General features: G+C 39.3%; 2 protein-coding genes across 5 annotated transcripts in view; one reads left to right on the forward strand and one right to left on the reverse strand.

Annotated features, from left to right (window-relative positions):
- Window positions 1-23,729, forward strand: part of DDX58 (DExD/H-box helicase 58) — a 78,161-nt gene that overhangs the window by 22,084 nt on the left and 32,348 nt on the right. For 2 of the 4 annotated variants that reach the window (XM_043890597.1, XM_043890596.1), the window contains exons 1-8: window positions 6,925-7,207; window positions 13,237-13,371; window positions 16,302-16,483; window positions 17,453-17,600; window positions 18,637-18,756; window positions 20,491-20,592; window positions 20,917-21,070; window positions 21,817-22,075. In XM_043890597.1, coding sequence (XP_043746532.1) covers window positions 7,102-7,207; window positions 13,237-13,371; window positions 16,302-16,483; window positions 17,453-17,600; window positions 18,637-18,756; window positions 20,491-20,592; window positions 20,917-21,070; window positions 21,817-22,075 — 1,206 coding nt within the window. In that variant the 5' untranslated portion in view covers window positions 6,925-7,101. Of the gene's footprint in view, window positions 1-6,924; window positions 7,208-13,236; window positions 13,372-16,301; window positions 16,484-17,452; window positions 17,601-18,636; window positions 18,757-20,490; window positions 20,593-20,916; window positions 21,071-21,816; window positions 22,076-23,729 lie in introns of those variants that run through there. The other 2 variants (XM_043890595.1, XM_043890598.1) reach the window with 2 other exon arrangements.
- On the reverse strand, window positions 2,102-4,364 carry LOC122685728 (UPF0415 protein C7orf25 homolog). The gene has a single exon (XM_043890600.1). The coding sequence runs from the start codon at window positions 4,337-4,339 to the stop codon at window positions 2,465-2,467; it is 1,875 nt and encodes a 624-aa protein (XP_043746535.1). The 5' UTR covers window positions 4,340-4,364; the 3' UTR covers window positions 2,102-2,464.

Consider the following 23,729-nt stretch of genomic DNA (forward strand, 5'->3'; position numbering starts at 1 on the left):
AACTATAAACTGTATACTAAAGGTGCACTGTACATATTAACAGAGAAGTTGAAAATAATAGGATGGAAAATTATATACCATGCAAACAGTAAGCATAAGAAAGCTGTTATAGGTTCTGTAATAACACATGAAGTAGACTTTGATATAACAAGTATCAACACAGACAAAAAGACATTTCATAAAGACATAATTTATCAGGAAAACAACAATCCTAAATGTGTACACATCTAATAACAGAACTACAAAATTTATGAAGCAAAAATTGATAGAACAAAAGGGACACATGGACAAACCAGTAATCATAACTGGAGATTTTAACACCCCTCTCAGTCCTTGATACAACAAGTAAAGAAAACTATGAATAGTAAGGATATAGGAGACTAGAACCACACTCATAAACCAACCTGACATAATTGAAATTTATCAAATATTATACTCAAGAACTACAGAATATACATTCTTCTTAAGTATATCTGAAAGGTATATCAAGATAGTTTATATGCTGGGTCATAAAGCAAATTCCAATAGATTCCAAAAGATTGAGATCCTACAACATATGCTTTTGGATCACAACAGTTTAAAATCAGAAGTCAATAACATCAAGCTATTTAGGAAATTCCCAATATTTGAAAAATAAGCAGCATATGTCTAGCTAACTCACAGGTTAAAGAAGAAATCACAGGGATATTAGAAACTATTTCAAATGGAATGATGTTGAAAACACAACCTATCAAACTGATGGGATGTTAAAACTCAGCTGAGGAAAGGAAAATTTATAGCCTTAAATGGCTTTTATTAGGAAAGAAAAATGTATAAAATTGTAAAATTGTGATTTAAACTTCTAACTTACCAAACTAGTAAAAGAAGAGCAAATTAAACCCAGTGGATGTAGGAGAAAATAATGATTAGAGCAGAAATCAATGAAACAGAAAATAGAATAACAATGAAGCTATCAAAGCCAAAGTTGGTTTTTGAAAAAACAGAGTTGGTAAATTCCTGGCAAGACTAAATTTTTTTTAAATTGATGTATATTTGATTCGCAATGTGTTAATTTCTGCTAAACAGCAAAGTGATTCAGTTATACATATATATATTCTTTTTTACATTCCTTTCTATTATCATTTATTACAGTATATTGAATATAGTTCCCAGTGCTATACAGTAGGACCTTGTTGTTTATTCATCATATATATAATAGTTTGCATCTGCTACCCCCAAACTCTCAGTTCATTTCTACCCAACCCCACTCCTTCTTGGCAACCACAAGTCTTTGTTCTCTATGTCTGTGAATCTGTTTCTGTTTTGTAGATAAGTTCATTTGTGTCATATTTTAGATTCTACAAGACTGTTTTTTTTAAGGTAAAAAGATAATAAAGAATATCATGAATAGCTTTATATCAACAAATATAATGATTTAGAGGAAATGGCCAAATTCCTTAATAAGCACAACTTAACCAAAACTGATTTGATGTCAGATAAAAAATTAGGGCTTCCCAGGTGGCTCAGTGGTAAAGAATCTGCCTGCCAATGCAGGAGATGAGTGTTCGATCCCTGGGTCTGGAAGATCCCTTAGAGAAAAAAACGGCAACCCACTATAGTATTCTTGCCTGGAAAATCCCATAGACAGAAGAGCCTGGTGGACTTCAGTCCATGGGGTTGCGAAAGAGTCAGACACAACAACTAAACAACAACAACAGAAAATTAGAATAGCCTTATAGCTAGTAAAGAAATTGAACTGTTATGAAGAATCTTCATGTATCAATCTAGAGGGGTGGAATGGGGTGGGAGATGGGAGAGAGGTTCAAAAGGGAGGGAATATATGTGTACCTATGGCTGGTTAATGTTGAGGTTTGACAGAAATCAAAATTCTGTAAAGCAATTATCCTTCAATAAAAAATAATAATAAGAAGAATCTTCAAACAAAACTCCAATCCCAAGTGGCTTCACTGGTATATTTTGTTAAATATTTAAGGATGGAACAATACTTGTCTTACACAAACTTTTGTTTTATAAGGTCAGCGTAACCTTATCATTACAAGAAAATGTATGACCATAAATACAAAATATTAGCAAACTGAATCCAGAAATATATATATATATATTTTTTTCAGAGGTTGCTCGATATTTAATGCAAGATGCAATGTAGCCACAGTCAAAGAGATGCAATTACCATTAGGGGAGATGGAGCCCTACTGAATCAAACAAATCAAAGTATTGTGATACAGCTACAAGCCTTGCAGAGATGTATTTCTGTTCTAATTATAATGTAGCCAGTTTGATAAATAAGGTTGTCTCTTATGCTTTTTCTATGGTAGGCTATTTACTTTATAGATGAGACACACCATCAACTGATTTAATAAGAGTTCTAAGTATTAATTTTACCATAGATTTTTTTTTCCAATTAAGATGGGGAGACACAGCCTTTGGTATAAATAACTTATTTCCATGACAATAAAGGATATCATTAGTGTTTGTTGTCAGTTGTGCAGTCTTTTGGTAAGGGGGTAGCTAGGGCCTCTTTGCTCTCAGTAAGCGCTCTGGGCTGATGGATAAATACACTAAACTTAACACCCTGGTTGTTGGCAGCCCTGACAAAACCACTATTGGCAGTCATTGTAATGGCTTTCAGGGTGTCTCCTGTCCCAAAAATTGTTAATGAGCGGCTGTTAATTTTTGAACTAGCCACTAGTTTCAAGGCACGCTCAGAAGGCTGGTCTGGGACCACATTAATTCGCTTAATCAGCATCACAGCTCGCTCTCTCTCCCTGGGTCCTCCTAAGGTATCTAGAATAGACTGAAAATCCTTGACAGCAGATTCGCAAGCAAACAACTCCTTGTCCTTCATAAATGCCTCCAGCTGCGGCAGAACCTGCTCTTTCCTCTCCTGCTCTGCTTGTTCCGTGAGCACTTTTTCTTTGAAGATAAAGTGGCAGCCTCCATAGCTGAGGGCAGATACGTAGGTGATTAAAGTAGTAATGTCCAGGTTGACTCTTGTGCACACGTCCACCTTGATTTCTGTAGGAAACGCGACACTTGCTAGGATGTTTTCTCGGTCTACCCGGGTCACCTGCAAAAGTTCAGGGCCCTCATCATCTGATTCACTCTCACTGGGCTGGAGCTCTTCAGGGTGATCTAACAGAGAATTCACTGCTACTATGTCCCCCCTCACTGATATGCCCATTTCTTTCAGCTTCTCAGCCATGGGGCTGGAGACGCTATTGTAAAATGCAAAGATGATGTGAGGGTTGCTATACTGCACGGGCTGCTGGTGACTGGCCTGGAGGAAGTCTTCAGCCTGCTCAATAATGCTTTTGTCACCATACTGGCCCCTGCCCAACCAAATGTTATGCAGAGCTTCAGCCTTGCGGCCAATGGCTTTCACCCAAGTATGACCACCATTTGCAACAACATCCACCACAAGGGTCTGCTTTTCTCCAAAGGTGTCTGTGTAACCGAAGACATGGAGAACACTGACCACTTCCTCCAGGTTTTCTGCTGATTCCACGATGGCTCTGAGGTGTGTCAGGTTAGTGCTCTGCAAGTGGGACTCCTTAATAGCTAATTTTCCAGCTTCTACTTTCTGTAAGAATTTTAATTCCGCCTTCAGCTTGCTGCACAGCTTGGCACCACCTTCGATGCCCCCTTTTCTTGATCTGGAAAGTGATTCTGCTCTCTTGATCAGCTCCTTGGCTATGGTGATGCGTTCACAGAGCATGGAGTGTGCAGACATGCTGACAGCATTATTCCTTTCCTTTAGGGTTAATATGGCTGTATGAATGGCATCTTCAAGTTCCAGATCTTCATTATATCTTTTCTCAAGGAAAGTTTTCCCATTCACATAGTTCTTTCCCATTGCTGTGGCTTTCCAGGCAAAGTAAGCTCCAGATGGATCTGACTGAAATAAATATGGCTGTCCCTCATTCCAACCACAGATAAGTAAAGAAACTCCAAATGGGCGAACACCTCCTGACTGGGTGTATTCCTGCATCACGGAAGCTACTCTCTGGACCAGTTGAGCTGTGGGAATAGGTTCTTGGTAAACGAGATAGTACTGTTGAGCTAGTTTTCGAGCTCTGTGCACAAGTACCCTGTAATCTGGGCCCATGCCACTATACACCAAACCTATATGCTTGGTGATTGGTTCCACTTTGTGGACACTTCGCTCATCATACAGAATGGATTTCTGTTTCTTCTCAGTTGCCAAGACCACGCCATTTGCAGCTTTAATTCCCACTGAAGGAGCTCCTCCAGCTACAGCAGCCAAAGCATATTCTATCTGGACAAGTTTACCAGACGGGCTGAATGTAGTCAGCGAAAAGCTGTAACCATGCTCCGCCATCTTTACCCGAAGACCCAACCAGAAATATATTTTTAAAAGGGTGCTACTTCATGATCAAATGTGATTTATCCTGAGAGTTCTAGGTTGATTTAATATTAAAAAATCAATAAATGAAATTCAGTATATTAACAATATATGATCACCTCAATAGATATTAAAAAGTTGAGAAATTTGACACCTATTCATGATTTAACAAAAAAAAAAAACCTCTGAGCAAAGCAGAAATGAAGAAAACATCAATCTGATAAAGGGCATCTAGGAAAAACCAATAGCCAACCTGTTTACTGAGTCCAAGCTTATACCACTCACTGTATGACTGGCCAGTAAATTCAAAGACAAGCTGCTGGGGCAGGGAATAATGACTTTGTTTGGAAAGCCAACAGACCAAGAAGATGGTGGACTAGTGTCCTAAGGAACCATCTTTCAAAAGTTAGAACTGAGCCTTTTTTTATATTAAAAGGGAAAGCGGTGTGGCTGGTTGTTGCAAACTTCTTGGCACTGGAATCCTTTGTTCTTAACCGCCGTTGACCTAGGTCTGGCATGATGTTCCTACAAACCTCCGACAAGACAAATGTTATGCTCTGCTTTCAAATTTTTATCTCTCTATGAATGCAAAGGTGTTACGCCTCTAAAGATCAGAGTCCTGAGAATGGACTATCCTGTATATTTCAGCCTGAAGGCAGCATTCTTTTGAGTTTGAGGAACCCTTGGTGCAGAGTCAGCGTGACCAAGCACAGGCAACAGACCACACATGTTAGAGCTAAAGGAATGGATTCGGTATGGAGTCAGGTTTGTTCTTCTCTGTTACAGAGTTTGTGATTAAAGTGAACATTGATTGTTTCCCTGCTGAGATTAGTAATAAGATAAGTGTGTCAACTCGCACCAGTTTTATTCAGCTTTCTTCTGAAGCCATAGGAGGTGCCATATGGGAAAGAAGCAAAATAAAAGGCGTAAGGATTGGAAAAGAAGAAATAAAACCCATGTATTCCCAAATGGCATGACTGTTTGCATAGAAATTTTTAAGAACTCTACAGAACAGTAACTCTCTAGAGCTAATAAGTGAGTTAGTGAATTGCATAATACAAGTGAATTAATAGATTCTATATACCAGCAACAAAAAAATCTGAAAATGACACTTTAAAAACAATTCAATTTAAAGAAGCATCAAAGAATGTAAAATAGGTAAGAATAAATTTAATAGAGATGTAGAAGATCTGTACTTGTAAAACTATAAAATAATGCTGAGGGAAATTAAAGACCCAGATAAATGAAAACTTACATCCATCATTTGAAGGCTCACTACTGTTAAAAATGTCATTTCTCCTCAAGTTCACCTGTAGGTTTGATGTAGTTCTGATCAAAACCCCAATATGCTTTTTTAAAAATAGGAATTGGCAAACTGAATAGTTCATGAAAGTGAAAGTCACTCGGAGGCGTCTGACGCTTTGCGACCCTAGAGCCGAGAGGCTCCTCTGTCCATGAGATTCTCCAGGCAAGGAAATTTCATAGCAAAATCCAAAGATCCCAGAACGGTCAATGTACTTTTTCTCCTTAGTATTTTTTAATTTATTTGGTTGTACCAGGCCTCAGTTGTGGCACACAGGATCTTTAGCTGCAACATGTGGGATCTAGTTCCCCACGAGGGATCACACCAAGGCCCTCTGCACTGCGAGCAAGAGTTTTAGCCACTGGACCACCAGGTAAGTCCCAGTGTAGTCTTTACAAAGAGAAATAAAGCACTGTAAACAAATAGATAAGTGGAACAGAATAAAATCAGATATAGTACACAGTCAGTTGGTTTTTTGACAAAGGTGCCAAGGCTATTAAAAGGGAAAAGTTTTCAATGAAATAGTTTGTGTGAGACAAGTACAAGTATGGAAGAAGTGAAAGCTTGACCTCTGCCTCATACCACAACAAAATTAATTTGAGATGTCCATAACCAAAGATAAAAGCTGAAAACACAAAGACCTAAAAGAAAACAAAGAATATCTTTATGACCTCGGAGTAGGCAAAGATTCACCAAAGAGGACACAAAAGGCAGTAATCAACGAAAAAACTGGTAAATTTATTTATTATTTAAATTTATTTAGGTTTCACCAAAATAAATTTATGCTCAAAAGACACCTTAAAGAGAATGATGTAAGACAGACTGGGAGAGGATATTTGGACTACATATATATGACAACAGTGCACTATTTCATACCAGGCAAAAGCCCAAACCAAACAAGCGAACAACGGACTAACCAGCGTGTGTATTTCCTGGACTTGCATCACCTGAAGCTCTCACACTCCAGGCGGGAAGGCACCGCGGGATGGCCACTTTGGAAGACAGGTGACAGTCTCCTGTAAAGTTAAGACACTAGACCACAGGACCCAGACAACCTGGGCAAAGTGGTTACACCCGCATACATTTCCCCAAACTCACGGAATTATAAATTAGCACCTATGCATTTTATCGTATCTAAACTTTACGGCCCTAAAAGCAAAACAGAAAGTCTAAGATGATGTGAACACCAAAGAGCAACTCGCGGGAAACGCGAGCCCGAGAGGAAACGAAACCGCGCAGGGAGCCTGGGCGTCCCACCCCCACCGCTAGTTGCAGTTTCGATTTTTCCTCCGCAGCCCGGGTTCCCCTGCAGCTCCGCCTCCGCGCTGGGTGCTCACTTGGGAAAATTTCTCGCGCCTCACAGCTGTGTTTTCTCGGAGCGCAGCCGAGCGGAGCGCAGGCGAGGCAGGTGGTCGCGGGGAGCTGAGCCGCCGGAATGACGGCCGAACAGCGGCGGAATTTGCACGCCTTCCGCGGCTATGTCAGGAAGATCCTGGACCCTACCTACATCCTGAGCTACATGACTCCCTGGTTTAGGGACGGTGAGTGGTTGCCGCTTGTCCCTTGGGGCAAGAAAACAGTTCAGGACTTCTTTCTTATTCCCTTTCCACCCCCATCCCGGTCTTTCAGTTCAATACAGTTAACGCCGGGTTTGTGGCAAGATCTTCTCAATATTTTAGACTGGGGATTGTCAAGAGTTTGAGAAGCCCTTGGAGGCCCAGGTGGGGAAACTGAGTCCCAGCGAAGTGAAACGACTTGCTTAGAGCTGCACATTTGTTTAGACTTAAAGCTGGGGAAATATGTCGCTGTCCGTTTCATTTATTTCTACTAATAGTTGTGTCCGTCTACTGTGTTGGTCTTTGCGCTGACATCAGAGATTCAGAATAAGATACAAGCCCTTCCTTAAAATACTTTAAAGTCCAAGGGGTTGGTGGAGACAGGTGAGGACCGAAGCACACAAATGATAAGAAAGTGCTGTACTCCGAAAGAAGTTGAGACTCACTCTGCCAGATCTTGATCTTATCAGCAGATAACTGGAAACTTTTATAAATTTGATTTTTATTTTATATTGGTTATAGTTGATTTACAATGTTGCATTAGTTTCATGTACAGCAAAGTGATTCAGTTATACCTATATATACCACCTATACCATTCAGATATACCTATACTATTCTTTTTCAGATTCTTTTCTCATATAGGTTATCACAGAATATTGAGCAGAGTTCTAGGCACTATCCAGTGGGTGCTCCATAGATTACCTGTTTTGTATAGTAGTGTGTATATGCTAATCCAAGACTCTTAATTTATCTCTCCCCCACCTCTCCCCTTTGGGAACCATAAGTTTGTTTTCATGGTCTGTGAGTCTGTTTCTGTTTTGTAAAGAAGTTCATTTGTATCATTTTTAAGATTCCACATATAAGTGATATGATATTTGTCTTCCTCTGTCTGAGTTCACTTAGTATGATAATCCCTAGGTATATCCATGTTGCTACAAATGGCATTATGTCATTCTTTTTTATGGCTGAGTAATATTCCATTGTATGTATGTCCCATATCTTTTTAATCCATTCCTCTGTCATTGGAGAGCTAGGTTGCCTCCATGTCTTGGCTACTGTAAATAGTGCTGTAATAAGTCCTGGGGTGCATGTATCTTTTCAAATTATGAGAGGAGCAAGACTCACTGGAGTGAACGGCTTTAGGCTTCAATTCAGGTGTTTCCGCACAGCATTTGAGTCCCATGATGATGGATAATGGCCATTTTACAGATTTGTATTGAGGTACTTTGTGCCAGGGGTAAGCAGAGCCTTAGGGAGAAGAGAAGGGAGGGGCTGCCTGGAAAGAGTGAGGTGAAAGAGGGAGTCTGCTCCAAACGCCTACATAACTTTCCTGATGTGAGTCAGTTTTTGGAAACTGTGTTAAAGCTGACAGGTAACTTGAGTGCTAATTGCTCTGTAAAAGCAAAGCACAGGTTGTGGAGTGAGGAGTGAAAGAATACCACCAACACAAAGGACTCCCACTTTGTTGCTATGCTCAGAGACAAGTAACAAAATAACATCCTAATGGCCACAGAGTAGTTGGGGCCCTTGAAGAATGTATGCCATGCAAGACATCTGTCTCTTCTAGAAATCCTCCAAAAAGTGAAACACTAACAATGATATGAATCCCCTTCTTTCATGTATTAGTATACTGATTTAATAACCAGCAACTTAGCACCAGTTAAGGTGTGTGTCAGGCCTGAGGCTAGCATTGGCTAGCATTAACACATACTACTACACATAATAGTTAATAGGAAGCATCCTTTTAGGAAATGAAGGATCAATAAGAATGGTTCTACTCTGAGATTAGAGTGCATATGTGAAGTCAGGTAACTGAACAATAGCTAATAAAAGTGTGATGACTGTGTTGATGGAAAACCATAGTGTGCTTATGGGAGTGCATAGGTGGGATTATTTTTTAATATATATTAACTTTAATTTATAGTTATAATACATCACAATAAAAATACCAAAAGTTTCTGTGAAGTATGTATCTCTCTGAATAAACCTTAAAAAAAAAAAAGACAATAAACCCCTCATAAAACAAAACAAAAAAAACCCCAAAAGGTAAGTTTAAAAAGTGAGCTTGAGGGCTTCTCTGGTAGCTCCGTGGTAAAGAATTGCCTGCCAGTGCAGGAGACATGGATTCAGTCCCTGATCCGGGAAGATCCCACGTGCCGCGGAGCAGCTAAGCCCGTGGGCCACAGCTGTTGAGTCTGTGCTCTAGAGCCGGAGAGCCACAACTACTGAGCCTCCTGCTGCAACCACTGAAGCCCGTGTGCCTAGACTGTGCTCCAACAAAAGAAGCCACTGCAGTGAGAAGCCTCCACACAACTAGAGAGTAGCCCCTACTCTCTGCAACTAGAGAGCCGCCCATGCAGCAATGAGGACCCAGTGCAGCCAGAAATAAATAATTTTTTAAAAGCAAGCTTAAAAATTCTGTGTATAATATTATCTTATTTTTGAATGTTAACAATACCCTAGAGTTTTTACTTCAAGTCCTGCCCCATAGGCAGCTGTTTTCATGTAGTTGGTTTATATCTTTCCTGTTCATTTCTTTGTATTTTACCACATCAACTCTTTGCTTTCCACCCCATTTTTCCTGTTTTCTGTTACACTGATTAAATTATCTGTCCCTCCCCCGCCTTGTTTTCTCAGCTCTTTTGGTTAAATCCTAACCCCAGGCTTCAGAATATGACTTTAAGACCCAGCAGTCTTGTGCCTAGCTGTTTATGTACATAAGAGAAATGAATATGTATGTTCACACAAAAACTTGTACATGAATGCTTATAGCATTACTGTTCATAAAAGAAAAAATGTAGAAACCTAAATGCCCATTAACTGATGAATAAATAGACAAAACTGGTGTATCTATACACTGGATTATTATTCAGCAGGGAAAAGGATTAAATATGATACATGATTACAACATGGATGAACCTTGAAAACATTATGCTAAGTGAAAGAACCCAGCCATGAGGACCACATACTCTATGATCCCATTCATATGAAATGTCCAAAATAGGCAAATCCATAGTTACCACAGGGGAAATGGGGAATGACTGCTAATGGGTATAAGATTTCTTTCTACAGTAATAAAAAGGCAGTAAAATTATATAGTGGTAATGGATTTACAGCTCTAAAAGCCATTGAATTTTATACTTTAAAAGGGTTTGTTTTATTGTTGCATAGACCTTGGCAGAAAAGGGAGGCGTTCCTTCCTGTCTTCTTACATTCATTCAGCATACCTTTATTAAGTGTACATTGAGTACTAGGTCTTCTAAACTCTGAGAATACAGAGGTAAACCTGCCAGACAATTGGAATTACTCCCTTAGAATTTACATCCCACTGACAATAGGACTTCCCTTGTGGCTCAGACGGTAGAGCATCTGCTTACAATGCAGGAGACCTGGGTTCGATCCCTGGGTCAGGAAGATCCCCTGGAGAAGGAAATGGCAACCCACTCCAGTACTCTTGCCTGGAAAATCCCATGGATGGAGGAGCGTGGTTGGCTACGGTCCATGGGGTCGCAAAGAGTTGGAGCAACTGACTTTGCTTTGCTTCGACAGTGGGGAAAATTATCAAATGTCACGTCATACGAAGGTAATGGTTTGGTTATCAGCCCAGACATGGAGTTACTGTGCAAAATGAGTAAGACCACCAGCTGGTTGGTGGATAGTTGTCTGTTACCTGGCCTCACTGTGTTTTCTTTAGCTCCTTCTGCCTTTTCTTTTCTACCATATTTCCTACCACCTGTTGACCTGAAATAAATAGACTGCCAGATATTTCTCCAGCAAAGACAGACTTTTTCAGGATCATCAGAGAACTGCAGTCTGGGATGTCCAATCATGGCAGCCACATGCAGGTCCCACATGCAGGGCAAAGGAAGAACACTTCTATAGAGGAGAAAAGGAGGCTGGGAGGAGCTGTAGTAAACAGTCAGTGGCTTTTCCTTGGCTCAGTCCTTGCCAGGAAAGAAGAGAAGTCTGACTTCTTCCTCTTGGGCTCTGCTATGGGTGCAGGGCATGAGAGCGCCCCCTTCTGGTCTCCTGGCTCCATTGTGATTTCTGTTTACTAAGTTTTTTACATGTCTCAGCAAAAGCCTGGAAAAAGGACCAAGAAAGGACCTCTGTTCATTCTAACTCTGGTTGCTGTTCAGTTCAGTTCAGTTCAGTCACTCAGTCGTGTCCGACTGTTTGCAACCCCATAGACTGCAGCATGCCAGGCTTCCCTGTCCATCACCAACTCCTGGAGCTTACTCAAACTCACGTCCATCGTGTTGGTGATGCCATCCAACCATCTCATCCTCTGTTGTCCCCTTTTCCTCCTGTCTTCAATCTTTCCCAGCTTCAGGGTCTTTTCAGATGAGTCAGTTCTTCGCATCAGGTGGCCAAAGTACTGGAGCTTCAGCTTCAGCATCAGTCCTTCCAATGAATATTTAGGACTGATTTCCTTTAGGATTGACTGGTTGGATCTCCTTGCAGTCCAAGGGACTCTCAAGAGTCTTCTCCAACACCACAGTTCAAAAGCATCAGTTCTTTGTGGTGCTCAGCTTTCTTCATAGTCCAACTCTTACATCCATACATGACTACTGGAAAAACCATAGCTTTGGCTAGACGGCTAGACGGACCTTTGTTGGCAAAGTAATGTCTCTGCTTTTTAATATGCTCTCTAGGTTGGTCATAACTTTTCTTCCAAGAAGCAAGTGTCTTTTAATTGCGGATGGCTGCAGTCACCATCCGCAATGATTCTGTAGCCCAAAAAATAAAGTCACTGTTTCCCCATCTGTTTGCCATGAGGTGATGGGACCAATGCCATGATCTTAGTTTTCTGAATGTTGAGCTTTAAGCCAACTTTTTCACTTTCCTCTTTCACTTTCATCAAGAGGCTCTTTTGTTCTTCGCTTTCTGCCATAAGGGTGGTGTCATCTGCATATCTGAGGTTATTAATATTTCTCCCAGCAGGCTTGATTCCAGCTTGTGCTTCATCCAGCCCAGTGTTTCTCATGATGTACTCTGCATAGAAGTTAAATAAGCAGGGTGACAATATACAGCCTTGACATACTCCTTTCCTGATTTGGAACCAGTCTGTTGTTACATGTCCAGTTCTATCTGTTGCTTCCTGACCTGCATACAGATGTCTCAAGAGGCAGATAAGGTGGTCTGGTATTCCCATCTCTTTCAGAATTTTCCACAGTTTGTTGTGACGCACGAAGTCAAAGGCTTTGGCATAGTCAATAAAGCAGAAATAGATGTTTTTCTGGAACTCTCTTGATTTTTTGATGATCCAACAGATGTTTGCCATTTGATCTCTGGTTCCTCTGCCTTTTATTTTCTTTTTTCCTTCTGCCTTTTCTAAATCCAGCTTGAACATCTGGAAGTTCACAGTTCATGTACTGTTGAAGCCTGGCTTAGAGAATTTTGAACATTGCTTCACTAGCGTGTGAGATGAGTGCCATTTTGTGGAAGTTTGAGCGTTCTTTGGCATTGCCTGCCTTAGGGATTGGAATGAAAACTGACCTTTTCCAGACCTGTGGCCACTGCTGAGTTTTCCAGATTTGCTGGTTGCTGTGTCCGCTATAATTGTCACTGATGACAGGAGTGGTCCTATCCTATGCCCTTTTAGTCCTGCGATTAATTCAGACTTTTGAATAAGAAACATTCAAATGTTAGAAGAAGCCATGGTTTTTCTACCTAACCTGGTGCTACCTTGACTTCTCACTTGTTAAGGGGAGACTCTTGCAAACATCTTTAAGAAACTCCTTTTCTTAAGGACTGCCCTCCAGCATGTGTCTGGACTTCCACAACAGATAGGAGAAGTTTCCAGAGAGGCTGGGGGTAGGGGTGGGGGTAGTGAAGAATGGGTATGATTGACCAAGACAGAGAACTTGCTGCTTTCCTGCAGGTCCTTCCATTGCTGTGAATCCCCAGCCCCATTGGAGAAGATCTGACAACCCTTGCAATGATTAGTGGTCTGCCCTCCAATGATTAGCGGTTCTGCAGTTTGATGAGTCCCTCTTGCCTCTGTTTGTAGATGTGGTGCAGCATATTCAGGCCGAGAAGAACAACAAGGGGCCCATGGAGGCTGCTTCACTTTTCCTCCAGATCCTATTGGAGCTCCAGGAGGAAGGCTGGTTCCGCGGCTTTCTGGATGCCCTTCACCAAGCAGGTTAGTTCATTCTTTTTACTCACAAATCAGAGTATAGTACTTGACTGTTTAAAGATTCTGTAAAGGTGAAATTCTATTAGTTTATAAGTATCCACATTTAGTTTATGTCTCTTAACCTGAAGCAATGTAAAGACTATTTTCAGGCAGATGCTATAACTGCCTACTTGAAATTTCCAAAGGAATCTACAGAGAGGTTATTATAACTAATGGGACAGTTTAGCAAGTTTATTGGATATAAGATCAGTATACAAAAATTAGTTGTATTTCCACCCACTGGGAAAAATGGCAAATGTAATCCAAAATGAAATACCAGTTCTAATAGTAACAAAAGTTACAATATATTTAGCAATACATCTAGCCAAAGATGTGTGGAGTCTGAATAGAGAAAATGCTAAAAGGTTTTTGAAAAAATATAAAGAAATTCTAGGGAATTCCTTGGTGGTCGAATGGTTAGAACTCTTTCACTGCCATGGCCTGGATTCAGTCCCTGGTTGGGGAACTGAGATCCTGCAAGCTGTGCAGCAAAGCCGAGAAAAAAAAAAGTCCAAGCTAAGTGGAGGCATATACCTGTGCACATAGAGAGGAGGACCGTAAAAGCGTCAGTGCTCCCTACATTGAGTGATACATTCAGTACAATTCTAAGCAAAAATCCTGCATTCTTCTTTATGAACTTGACAAGCAGATTCTAAACTGTATGTGGAAGAATTATGACCCAAGAATAGTCAGTGCACTTCTAAAGAAGAATTCAGTAGGTTGGGGGTTCCTTTTTTAGATATCAAGATCTATTAAAAGTCATAGGCATTGATACAGTGTGATGCTGGCCCTGGTATTGAACAACTGACCAATGAGACAGAATGGCGAGCCTTCAATCAGACTCATATATTTATGGAACTCTGATGTACTGGAGATCACCGGGAAAAGAGGATTATTCAGAAAGGAGGGACTTTCTGATACATTGCAGTGGGCCATTTAAAATGGGATAATGTTAAAAACCAGGCAAACCCTAACTTTCATATCCATGTGGATACAAATAAACTTGTCTTCCTTACCTCATTCCATGTACATACATACACTTGCACACACACAGTAAGTCAAAAGAATTCAAGACTTGGTTCATGATAGCAGAAGTTTAACTATTTTAGATTAGTATACAGAAGAGCATTTTTCTGACCTTAGGCATGACTGGATTTATGAGATAAAACATTAAAACATTAACCTAGATTGATAAATTTGAGGACATTAAAATTAAGAGTATCTGTTTATCAAAAAACACTATACAGAAAGTGAAAAAACAAGTGACAAACTGGAGGAGGATATTTTCAAACTACATTATCACCAAAGAATTAGTATCCATGATATTTTGAAAAGGCTTAAAATCAGTTAGAAAAGAAAAAGAAAATATTTACAGGGCAAAAAATGTGAACTGACTCTTCAAAGAATAAGAAGCATGAAAGGTTAATAAACATGAGAAAAGATTCTCAGCCCAGTTAGCAATTAGGAAGTTGTAACTTAGAAACATAATAGCAAAATCTAGGAAGTCCAACAGTGGGAAGGCTTGAGGATTTTTAATAATGGGAAATATTAAGGATGACCATAGCGGGTGTTACAGTGCTACAACTGTTTTGAAAAATAATCGGCATCAGCTCCTATAGTTACAGCTCTCCTTCTATCCAGCAGTTTCACTATTAAGTATATGCCCAGAAAAATTCTTAACACATATATTCCAGAATACACTTACAAAGAATGTTCATACTATAATCAGTTGGTAATGCCAAAAACAAGCAAGCAAAGAAACAAAGCTAGAAGCAACCCCAGATCCTTCAGGAAGAGAATGGATAAATACATTTTGTGATATTCACACAAGTTGATTATCCTGCAATGGAGATGTATGAACATAGCTACAGATGACAGCACAGGTGAAGCTTAGAAGTGTAATATTAAACTTTTTTAAACGTCAGAGAAAATTGCATTTAGTGAAGAATATAATTAAAACATTTCAAGCAAGCTTGAACTAAACATGTATTCTTTAGAGAATTGAGCATATAGCACACAACTATTCAAAGAAATCAAGAGTGATAAATCAAATACCGGATAGTGGTATCTTTGCAGGAAGATAGAAGAGTGAGAGAGAGGAGACACACACCCACAAAGGTATTGGAATATTCCAGGTATTAAGCTGGGTAATAGCTTCATATGTGCTGATATGGTCTTTATAGCCCAATGAAAAGAGTGTGGGCCTTATAGTCAGACAAGCCTGGTGGTTCTCTGAAGAGAAACTTAGAGCCAAGCATTCCTGGATAATTCTAGTTGGAAATAATTTTTTCATTCAAATTTCCCATTGTACTTACTATTCTTTCCTTGGAATAACGTAGGCGGTAAGGCCCTGAGGGGCAGGAATTGACATTCATATTTCTTTTCGCCCTTTTTACTGCTTTGCACTAAGATACTTAGCATGATGGTTTGACTCAATTGAAAGGCAAATCAGAGATTGTAGGTGAAGTCCATAGGGTACCTTGGAAGGAAGATGTCTTACTAAGACCACATATAAGACTTCAAATTTATTCTCAGTGAAAGTGTTAATCACTCAGTCGTGTCCAACTCTTTGCAACCCATGGACTGTAGCCCACCAGGCTTCTCTGTCCATGGGATTCTCCAGGCAAGAATACTGGAGTGGGTAGCCATTCCCTTCTCCAGGGTATCTTTCTGACCCAGGGATCGAACCCAGGGTTCTTACCACTAGCCCCACCTGAAATGTGGGGTGCCTAAAATGAATATTGAATTTTCCTTTTGAAAGATCATAAATAATGGAAGTGATTTACAGTTGCTTTCAGTTCTCTCACGATACATTCAAAAGTGATTTCTATGATCTTAATCTCAACATATTTTTTTAGTTGGTGTCCTAAGAGCCCTATTTTTTTCCTACTTTGCAGGTTATTCTGGACTTTATGAAGCCATTGAAAGTTGGGATTTCCAAAAAATTGAAAAATTGGAGGAGTATAGATTACTTTTAAAGCGTTTACAACCAGAATTTAAAACCACAATCAATCCAGAAGATATCCTTCCTGAAATATCTGGATGTTTAATTAATCAGGAATGTGAAGAAATTATTCAGGTATTTTAATTAATATTAAATATTGAATTTTGGGGAAAATTTGACCATGAGGAATGTCTTCTGTTTCCTATGTTATTTTAGAGCTGAGTAAGATCATTAAAATCCACTAAAGTCCTCAAATCTAAGGCATAATTACCTAGAAGGATACTTTTATTTGTGATCTGAGTAATCAATTTGTGTCTTTTCAGGTTTGCCCTATTTTCAGTTAAAATTACTTTATTACTTTTGTGAATAATGTTTTCTACAAATTTAAATAAAATCAAACAGTTTAGCAAATAAAAAGAAAAAAGGTTGTGGACTCCAGTGGTTAAGTATTCAGTCTCTGGACACAAACCAATTTTGTTAATCCAAGCTCAGCCACTTACTAGTGGTGTGATCTTGGGCACATTTAGTTTCTCTAAGTCTCTGTTTCCTGTATAAAATGGGAATAATAATGGTACCTAATAAAGTACTAACTAATAAGTAAGGTATTTTTATAGGCTTTGAATGAGATAATATATGTAAAGTGCTTACATATCTCTGGCACATAATAGTAATTGCTCAGTGAATTTTAATTATCATGATTAATAATAAGAACCATGTAAGTCTCACTATCGAGAAAAAACTATTCATTAATATTTTGTTATATCCTTCCAAATATGCCTATGCCAGTATAGCCATATTTTGAATAGGTGTGAAATAGTTTGTTTTCCTGATATAGCTGATGTTAATACAATAACATCTCAGAGGAGGTAAGAACTCATGGCCTGACATGGTGATATCATGTGTAAGAGGACAAGGATAAAGGGAAGTGTGTCTTAAAAGATCAAGTTGCATGGGGGCAAAAACAGTCATGAAAGAGACCTAGTGAACCAGAGTATACAATGATTTTAAATTTGATAGTATTTGAATTGATGTTTCTTCAGTAAAAACTCATAAGATGAAAACTTTTGAAACACCTGATCAGTCCACTGCAATTGTCTTCCTTAGATAAGTTCCAACAAGGGGCTGATGGCAGGTGCAGAGAAAATGGTTGAATGCCTTCTCAGATCAGACAAGGAGAACTGGCCCAAAACTTTGAAACTTGCATTGGAGAAAGAAGAGAGCAAGTTCAGCGAACTGTGGATGGTAGAGAAAGGTAGGATATTCGGAAGGGTGTGAGGGTCTGAAAAGAGGCCCTCTTCATAGTTCTGCTTGGAGCTTCTTACATTCCTACCTGCTTTTCACTCACTGTCAGAAACATTTTCCCCTTCAAATACTCTTAGCTATATCTCTAGTGAGAGGCCAGTGTGAAGTTGAGTTCTGGGAGGTAGGTGGTTTTTTGTCTACAGAATTAGTTGGGTTGTATATATCCCCTGAAAATGGATCAGGACAAACCCTTTCATCCAGAATTAGCCTATCTGCCCAGAGTATTTGGGGGAAAGGCAGAGTCTGAGCTCACTCTCTGGGTTTAAATGCTGAGAGAAATAGCTTGAAAATTCTAGAGTTAAAGGTTCAAACTGCACAACTCACTGCCTTTTCAGAACAGAATCATCTGAGACACTATCTGGTGGTTCTCTTGCCTAGAATCCATCTGGAACCGAACTAGAACAAGATTAAAAGGAAGAGTCTGTTTTGATTAAGTGGCTGAGCTATCACTTGGCTTCCTGAAGCTAATAACATCTTCTCGGAGCATTATCTTAAAGGCTGAGTTTGGTAAACCATCTGAGGTCTGGTCTTAGCCTTTCAGAGTCTTCTTTAAGATTATAATTGTTTCAGAAATTATCTGTCTAAATACACATCTGGTGTCTTGGGTCAGGTCAGGAATGGAAGACAAGCGTGTTTCTGCTAATAGGGCTTGTCTTTGGTGTGGTTGTGGATCACCTAGGGATCTTGTTAAAATGAAGCTTCTGATTCAGTTGGGGCTCAAGTGTTTGCATTTCCAACAAGCTCCTAAAGAAGTTTCTGGTCTGTCTTCCACACTGTGAATAATAAAGTCCTAACCAACTTTGGAGTTCAGGCTTCAAATCGAGATTTCAAATTCAAAAAGATTTGTTTAGTTGTTTTAAAAGGTAGAGGGAAAGGTTATGAGATATTGTAATGGAAGTTTAAAATTTTATGACCTCTTTGTAGGGCTTTCACCATCAGGATCATAATCAGATAGAGATTATAAGATGTGTTTTGTTTTCATAAAGGTGCAGAAACTATTCAAATGAAAGATCTTGAGGATGATGAAATGAAAACTTTGGACGTACAGATTGTCTACAAAGAAGAACCAGAAAACCAGAATCTTAGCCAGAATTCCTGTCCTTCAGGTACTCAGCATTGTTCGTTCTCTGTAATGATGTTCTTGAGGTATTTCGTGTGGGGTCATGTCTTGCAGTGCCAAAAGTCATAGCCTAATGAAAAGGTTTTTAAGGAAAAATCAGAACGAAAAGAGAATATGTGTTAAAACAGATATTTTCCCCTACAACTAGAAGTACCATTCTCTCCCTGCCATAGCGCTTGCCAGCTTCTTCCTTTTTTTTCCCTTCTTCTTTTTGGTCTTTTTTTTATCACTAAGGATGTGCATGTCTACATTGAAAATGCAAATAGAGTCCTCCCAGAAGCTCAATGCCCGTGACATCTGAAATCGACCCTGCTTTCTAAAGAAATACTTCTGCTCTTTGTGAATCACTTGTTCAGTTTCCATGGCTGATTCATGTCAATGTATGACAAAAACCACTACAATATTGTAAAGTAATTAGCCTCCAACTAACAAAAATAAATGAAAAAAAAAAAAAAAGATCCCGGGGCTGCAATGTATGTTGATAAGTGTGTGCACTGTACAAATGTGTGGGCCCTAGAGGTTGAGCTGGGGTGAGATCCAGCCTGCATTGTTTGCCAACGCAGTGCAGTGAGGGGCTATATCCTCCAAAAGGGAGTCCTTTCTCTAATTCACACAAAGGCACTATGAGTTAACTGTGTCCCTATAAGGCCCACTTCATGTTTCTAGAAGCATATTTTCATGAGGAGACCAGAATGCAGCATAATAAATTAAGTAAAGCGTTATTTATAAAAGGGCATCAGAGAAAAAAAATAGGATCAATAAAGAAGTGTTGGAAGAAGGATGTGATTTGAGGATAAGAACAAAAGGTGAGAATTGATGGACTGTTTCTGCAACAAAATGATACATATTTTTGTCACTCCAGAATAAAATCAGTGAATGTCAATTGCTTTAAGTTTTCTGACAGGTAAAGGTCCTTAGCAAACTCAGTTAACCATTTAGAAATTTCCATTTACCTTAAAATAGGTAGGTTAGACTCAATAGATGATTTCCAAGGTCTTTCTAGCTTTTAACATTCTGTACGCTTATCTGTTAGTGAGATACCTCTGATTTTTTTTTGAAACTTCTGATTCCGTTAAGAGAGAATATCATGTGAGAGCCTGCGGAATTATAAAGCATGGTTGCTTGTTGGTAAGAGATTAGTTTGGAGTTTGGTAATTCAGTTTGGTGTTTTTCAAAGATCTTAGAAGGATTTGTTGTTGTTTTGTCTCACAGCATTTCCTTTAACCCGTGGCGATCTGTTTTGCCCTGTATTCGACTGAGCAACTTCACTTTCATTTTTCACTTTCATGCATTGGAGAAGGAAATGGCAACCTACTCCAGTATTCTTGCCTGGAGAATCCCAGGGACAGAGGAGCCTGGTGGGCTGCCGTCTATGGGGTCACACAGAGTTGGACACGACTGAAGTGACTTAGCAGCAGCAGCAGGCCATTCTTGCTTTAGTTTCTCCTGATTAGGCTTCCATGATGATTTCAGAAAGAAATCTTTGTGGGTTTTTTTTTTCCTATTTTCCTTCCTGCCATTGGTACTTTGCTATTGAGGGAGAATTCTGTATTTCAAATCAGTGCAGAAGCTGGAATGGTTAATTAGAAATAAGAATCCTAAACTTTCTTAAATGAGGTGTTTCTTGCTAGAGTCATATTTCTTGTCCTTTGGAAGATAGTGTTGACTTGATTCCTCAGGGTGGTCACTCTTTGCTAACTTAGTTTCTGTTGTATTACAGGAGTGCCTCCAACTTATAGCCCATTGAAACCAAGAAATTACCAACTAGAGCTTGCTTTACCCGCTCAGAAGGGAAAGAACACAATAATATGTGCTCCTACTGGTAAGCAGATGCAATTACTGAAATAGTTTATTTCTCTGTTTGCTTCCTTTTTTTCACTGGGACCAAGTAGGCAAGTTTCAATTGTCTCATTGTTCCATTTATCTTTTGAAAAAACCATTCTATTCATGTAGTCTCCTGTTTTCAGGGACAGGAGGAAGTAGAGAAAATGCTTTCTTTTAGCTTCCTGCAGTCCCTGGCTGTGTGCAAGTGCATGTTACCTAGGAAGCAGCTTGGTGTTTGAGTCAGAGTGAAAGTTCTTCAGTTGTTAACCCACCCCCATCATCTGTTTACTTGTCTGTTGTCTTTCTCTTTATATGTTAAAAGGTTGTGGAAAAACCTTTGTTTCACTTCTTATATGTGAACATCATCTTAAGAAATTTCCGCAAGGACGAAAGGGGAAAGTTGTCTTTTTTGCTGTTCAACTCCCAGTATATGAACAGCAGAAATCTGTCTTCTCAAAACATTTTGAAAGACTTGGGTAAGTATGAGTTGGTCCAGCTCCTTTTTCTCTAGATCATGTAACCGATGTGTTTTCTGCTTTGTTTTGCTTTTGGAAAACCATGATTCAAAAAACTTATAGTAGATTAAGCTTTTTTATAATTTAGATATAACTCCTTCATGGATATACCTGAAATCCTAAACTCCTTTGATTAGCTCTTGTAGAGTGAGTAAATGACTTAAGATAAATTTTATATTTAAATGGCACATTTAACTTTTTAAATTATTTTATAATTTATTTAATATTACTCTTTTCTATTTTCTTTCATGGTGGCTTGAAAGAATTATGGTCGGTCCTCTGTATCTGCAGGTGCCACATGGAATATATTCTATTAATACTAGCAATTCTTCCTCGATTACATTTATTGATCACTTACTATATGTCAGAGACAGTAAAGAATCTACCGACAATGCAGGAGATCCTAGTTCCATCCCTGGGTCGAGACGATCCCCTGGAGAAGGGAATGGCTACCCACTCCCCATTCTTGCCTGGGGAATCTCATGGACGGAGGAGTCTGGCAGGCTACAGTCCACGGGTAGCAGAGTCTGACACGACTAACACTTTCACTTTTTTCACTTTACTATGTGTCAGGCTTTGCTCCAAGAACTTAGCTTTTCTGCAAATCCATTCCTTTTGGACTTAGGGAGAATTTAATTGACATTCTGATCTTTGTGGTTCCTTATTCATGTCATGGCTACTAATGGGACATTTCTGTCATCTTCCAGGTACAAAGTTGCAGGCATTTCTGGAGCGACAGCTGACAATGTCTCTGTGGAACAGATTATTGAGAACAATGACATCATCATTTTAACACCACAGATTCTTGTGAACAGCCTTAAAAATGGGACTGTTCCATCACTCTCCATCTTTACTTTGATGATATTTGATGAATGCCACAACACCAATAAACACCATCCATATAATATGATTATGTTTAATTATCTAGATCAGAAACTGGGAGGATCTTCAGACTCACTGCCCCAGGTATGTCCAAAGTCAGATGGATTTCTTTCTAAATCCTATTTACTTACCCTTGTGGCCATATCGAGGATGTCCTTCTTAGATCCTTGCATACTGTACAACTCTTTAGGTTAATTTTGATTGATTCATTCATTTATTTACTTAACAAATATGTATTAGGTACCTCCATGTGTCATGCCCTGTGCTAGGCACTGGGTCACAAATATAAAAAGACAGTCCTTGCCTTCAAGCAGCTTAAGTTTTGTGGGGAGCCAAATATGTGAGAATTATGTCATAATTTATGGTAATAACAGACAATGGAGTTGTACAGAAAAGAGATCAAAACGATCTTAAATGTGCTATGAAAGTAAAGCGAGACCTAATAGAAGATAGGATAGGTAAAAACTAACAATAGTTTACAAGGAAAATAGCTGGATGGTTTTCAGTAAAGGCTACTGTGTGTCTAGAGCCACAGGGGTATGAAAGTGCATAGGGGCTCGAGAAGCTTAAGTTTTTTGTTTTTGTTTCTTTTTGGCTGTGCTGTATAGCTTACGGGGACCTTAGTTCCCCAACCAGGGATTGAACCCAGGCCACAGCAGTGGATATGCTGAGTCCTAACCACTGGACTGCCAGGGAATCCCCAAGAATCATGACGTTCTTAATATTGCCTGAGTGCAGAGTATGAAGTTGTGGATAGCCACCAGAGGGGCAGGATGGGACAGAGGGAATGACTGACAGAACAGGAAGCCAGGAGAGACCAGAGGGTGTGGGATGAGTAGATGGATTAGTGCAGGAGAGCGGACGAGACGCTATTTTTGGTGTCATCAGAGGGGAGGGGCTGAGAGGAGTCAACACAGAGAATAGTTTATACATGGGGGCAGGAAGGGTATGGAATCCCTGGCGTTTTCTCTTGAATGAAGGAAAGAGAGATGGTTCACTGAGAAAAATCAAGATGAGAATGGAGGTGGGAGCTCAGGAGCGTTGAGAAAATTTGAAACGGGAGACACAACTGAGAGGAACACAGATGGACGGCCTGGTGTTACTGAGGCCGAATGAGGTTGGAAACCATGCCTCTGGTTCACCTGTCTCACATTCGTGTTGCATTCTCTAGGCTTAACAATTAACCATTTAGGAAGCACAGGTTAGAAGAAATCCAGTATGGTGCCCAAAATTCAGACAGAATTTAGTAGAAATCACACTCTTTCAGTTTTTTAGAATAAAATTGATAGTTAACTAGATTCCTTGTTTATTTGAATGATTCATTCAGTCATTCAATATTTGAGTGACTATTAGAGGAAGAAATAAGTATTTAGAAGACCATTAAACTAAATTCTTTACAAATGTCATCTTATTGAACTCACCCAGCTACCATTTTTTTAAAAATTGAAGTTAATCACTTTTTAAAAATTGAAGCTGTCATTTTTTAAAAATTGAAGCCTATTTGATTTATAATATTAATTCGTATTGTATTAATTTCTGCTGTGCAGCAAAGCAATTCCATTTTATATATATATATATATATATATATACACATTCTTTTCATATTCTTTTCCATTATGGTTTATCACAGGATATTGAATATAGTTCCCTGTGTATACAGTAGGACATTGCTGTTTATCCATCCTACATATAATAGTTTGCATCTGCTAATCCCAAACTCCCGTCCAGCCCGCCCCCA

The sequence above is a fragment of the Cervus elaphus genome, chromosome 29 (assembly GCF_910594005.1).
Source record: "Cervus elaphus chromosome 29, mCerEla1.1, whole genome shotgun sequence".
Taxonomy (NCBI): Eukaryota; Metazoa; Chordata; class Mammalia; order Artiodactyla; family Cervidae; genus Cervus; species Cervus elaphus.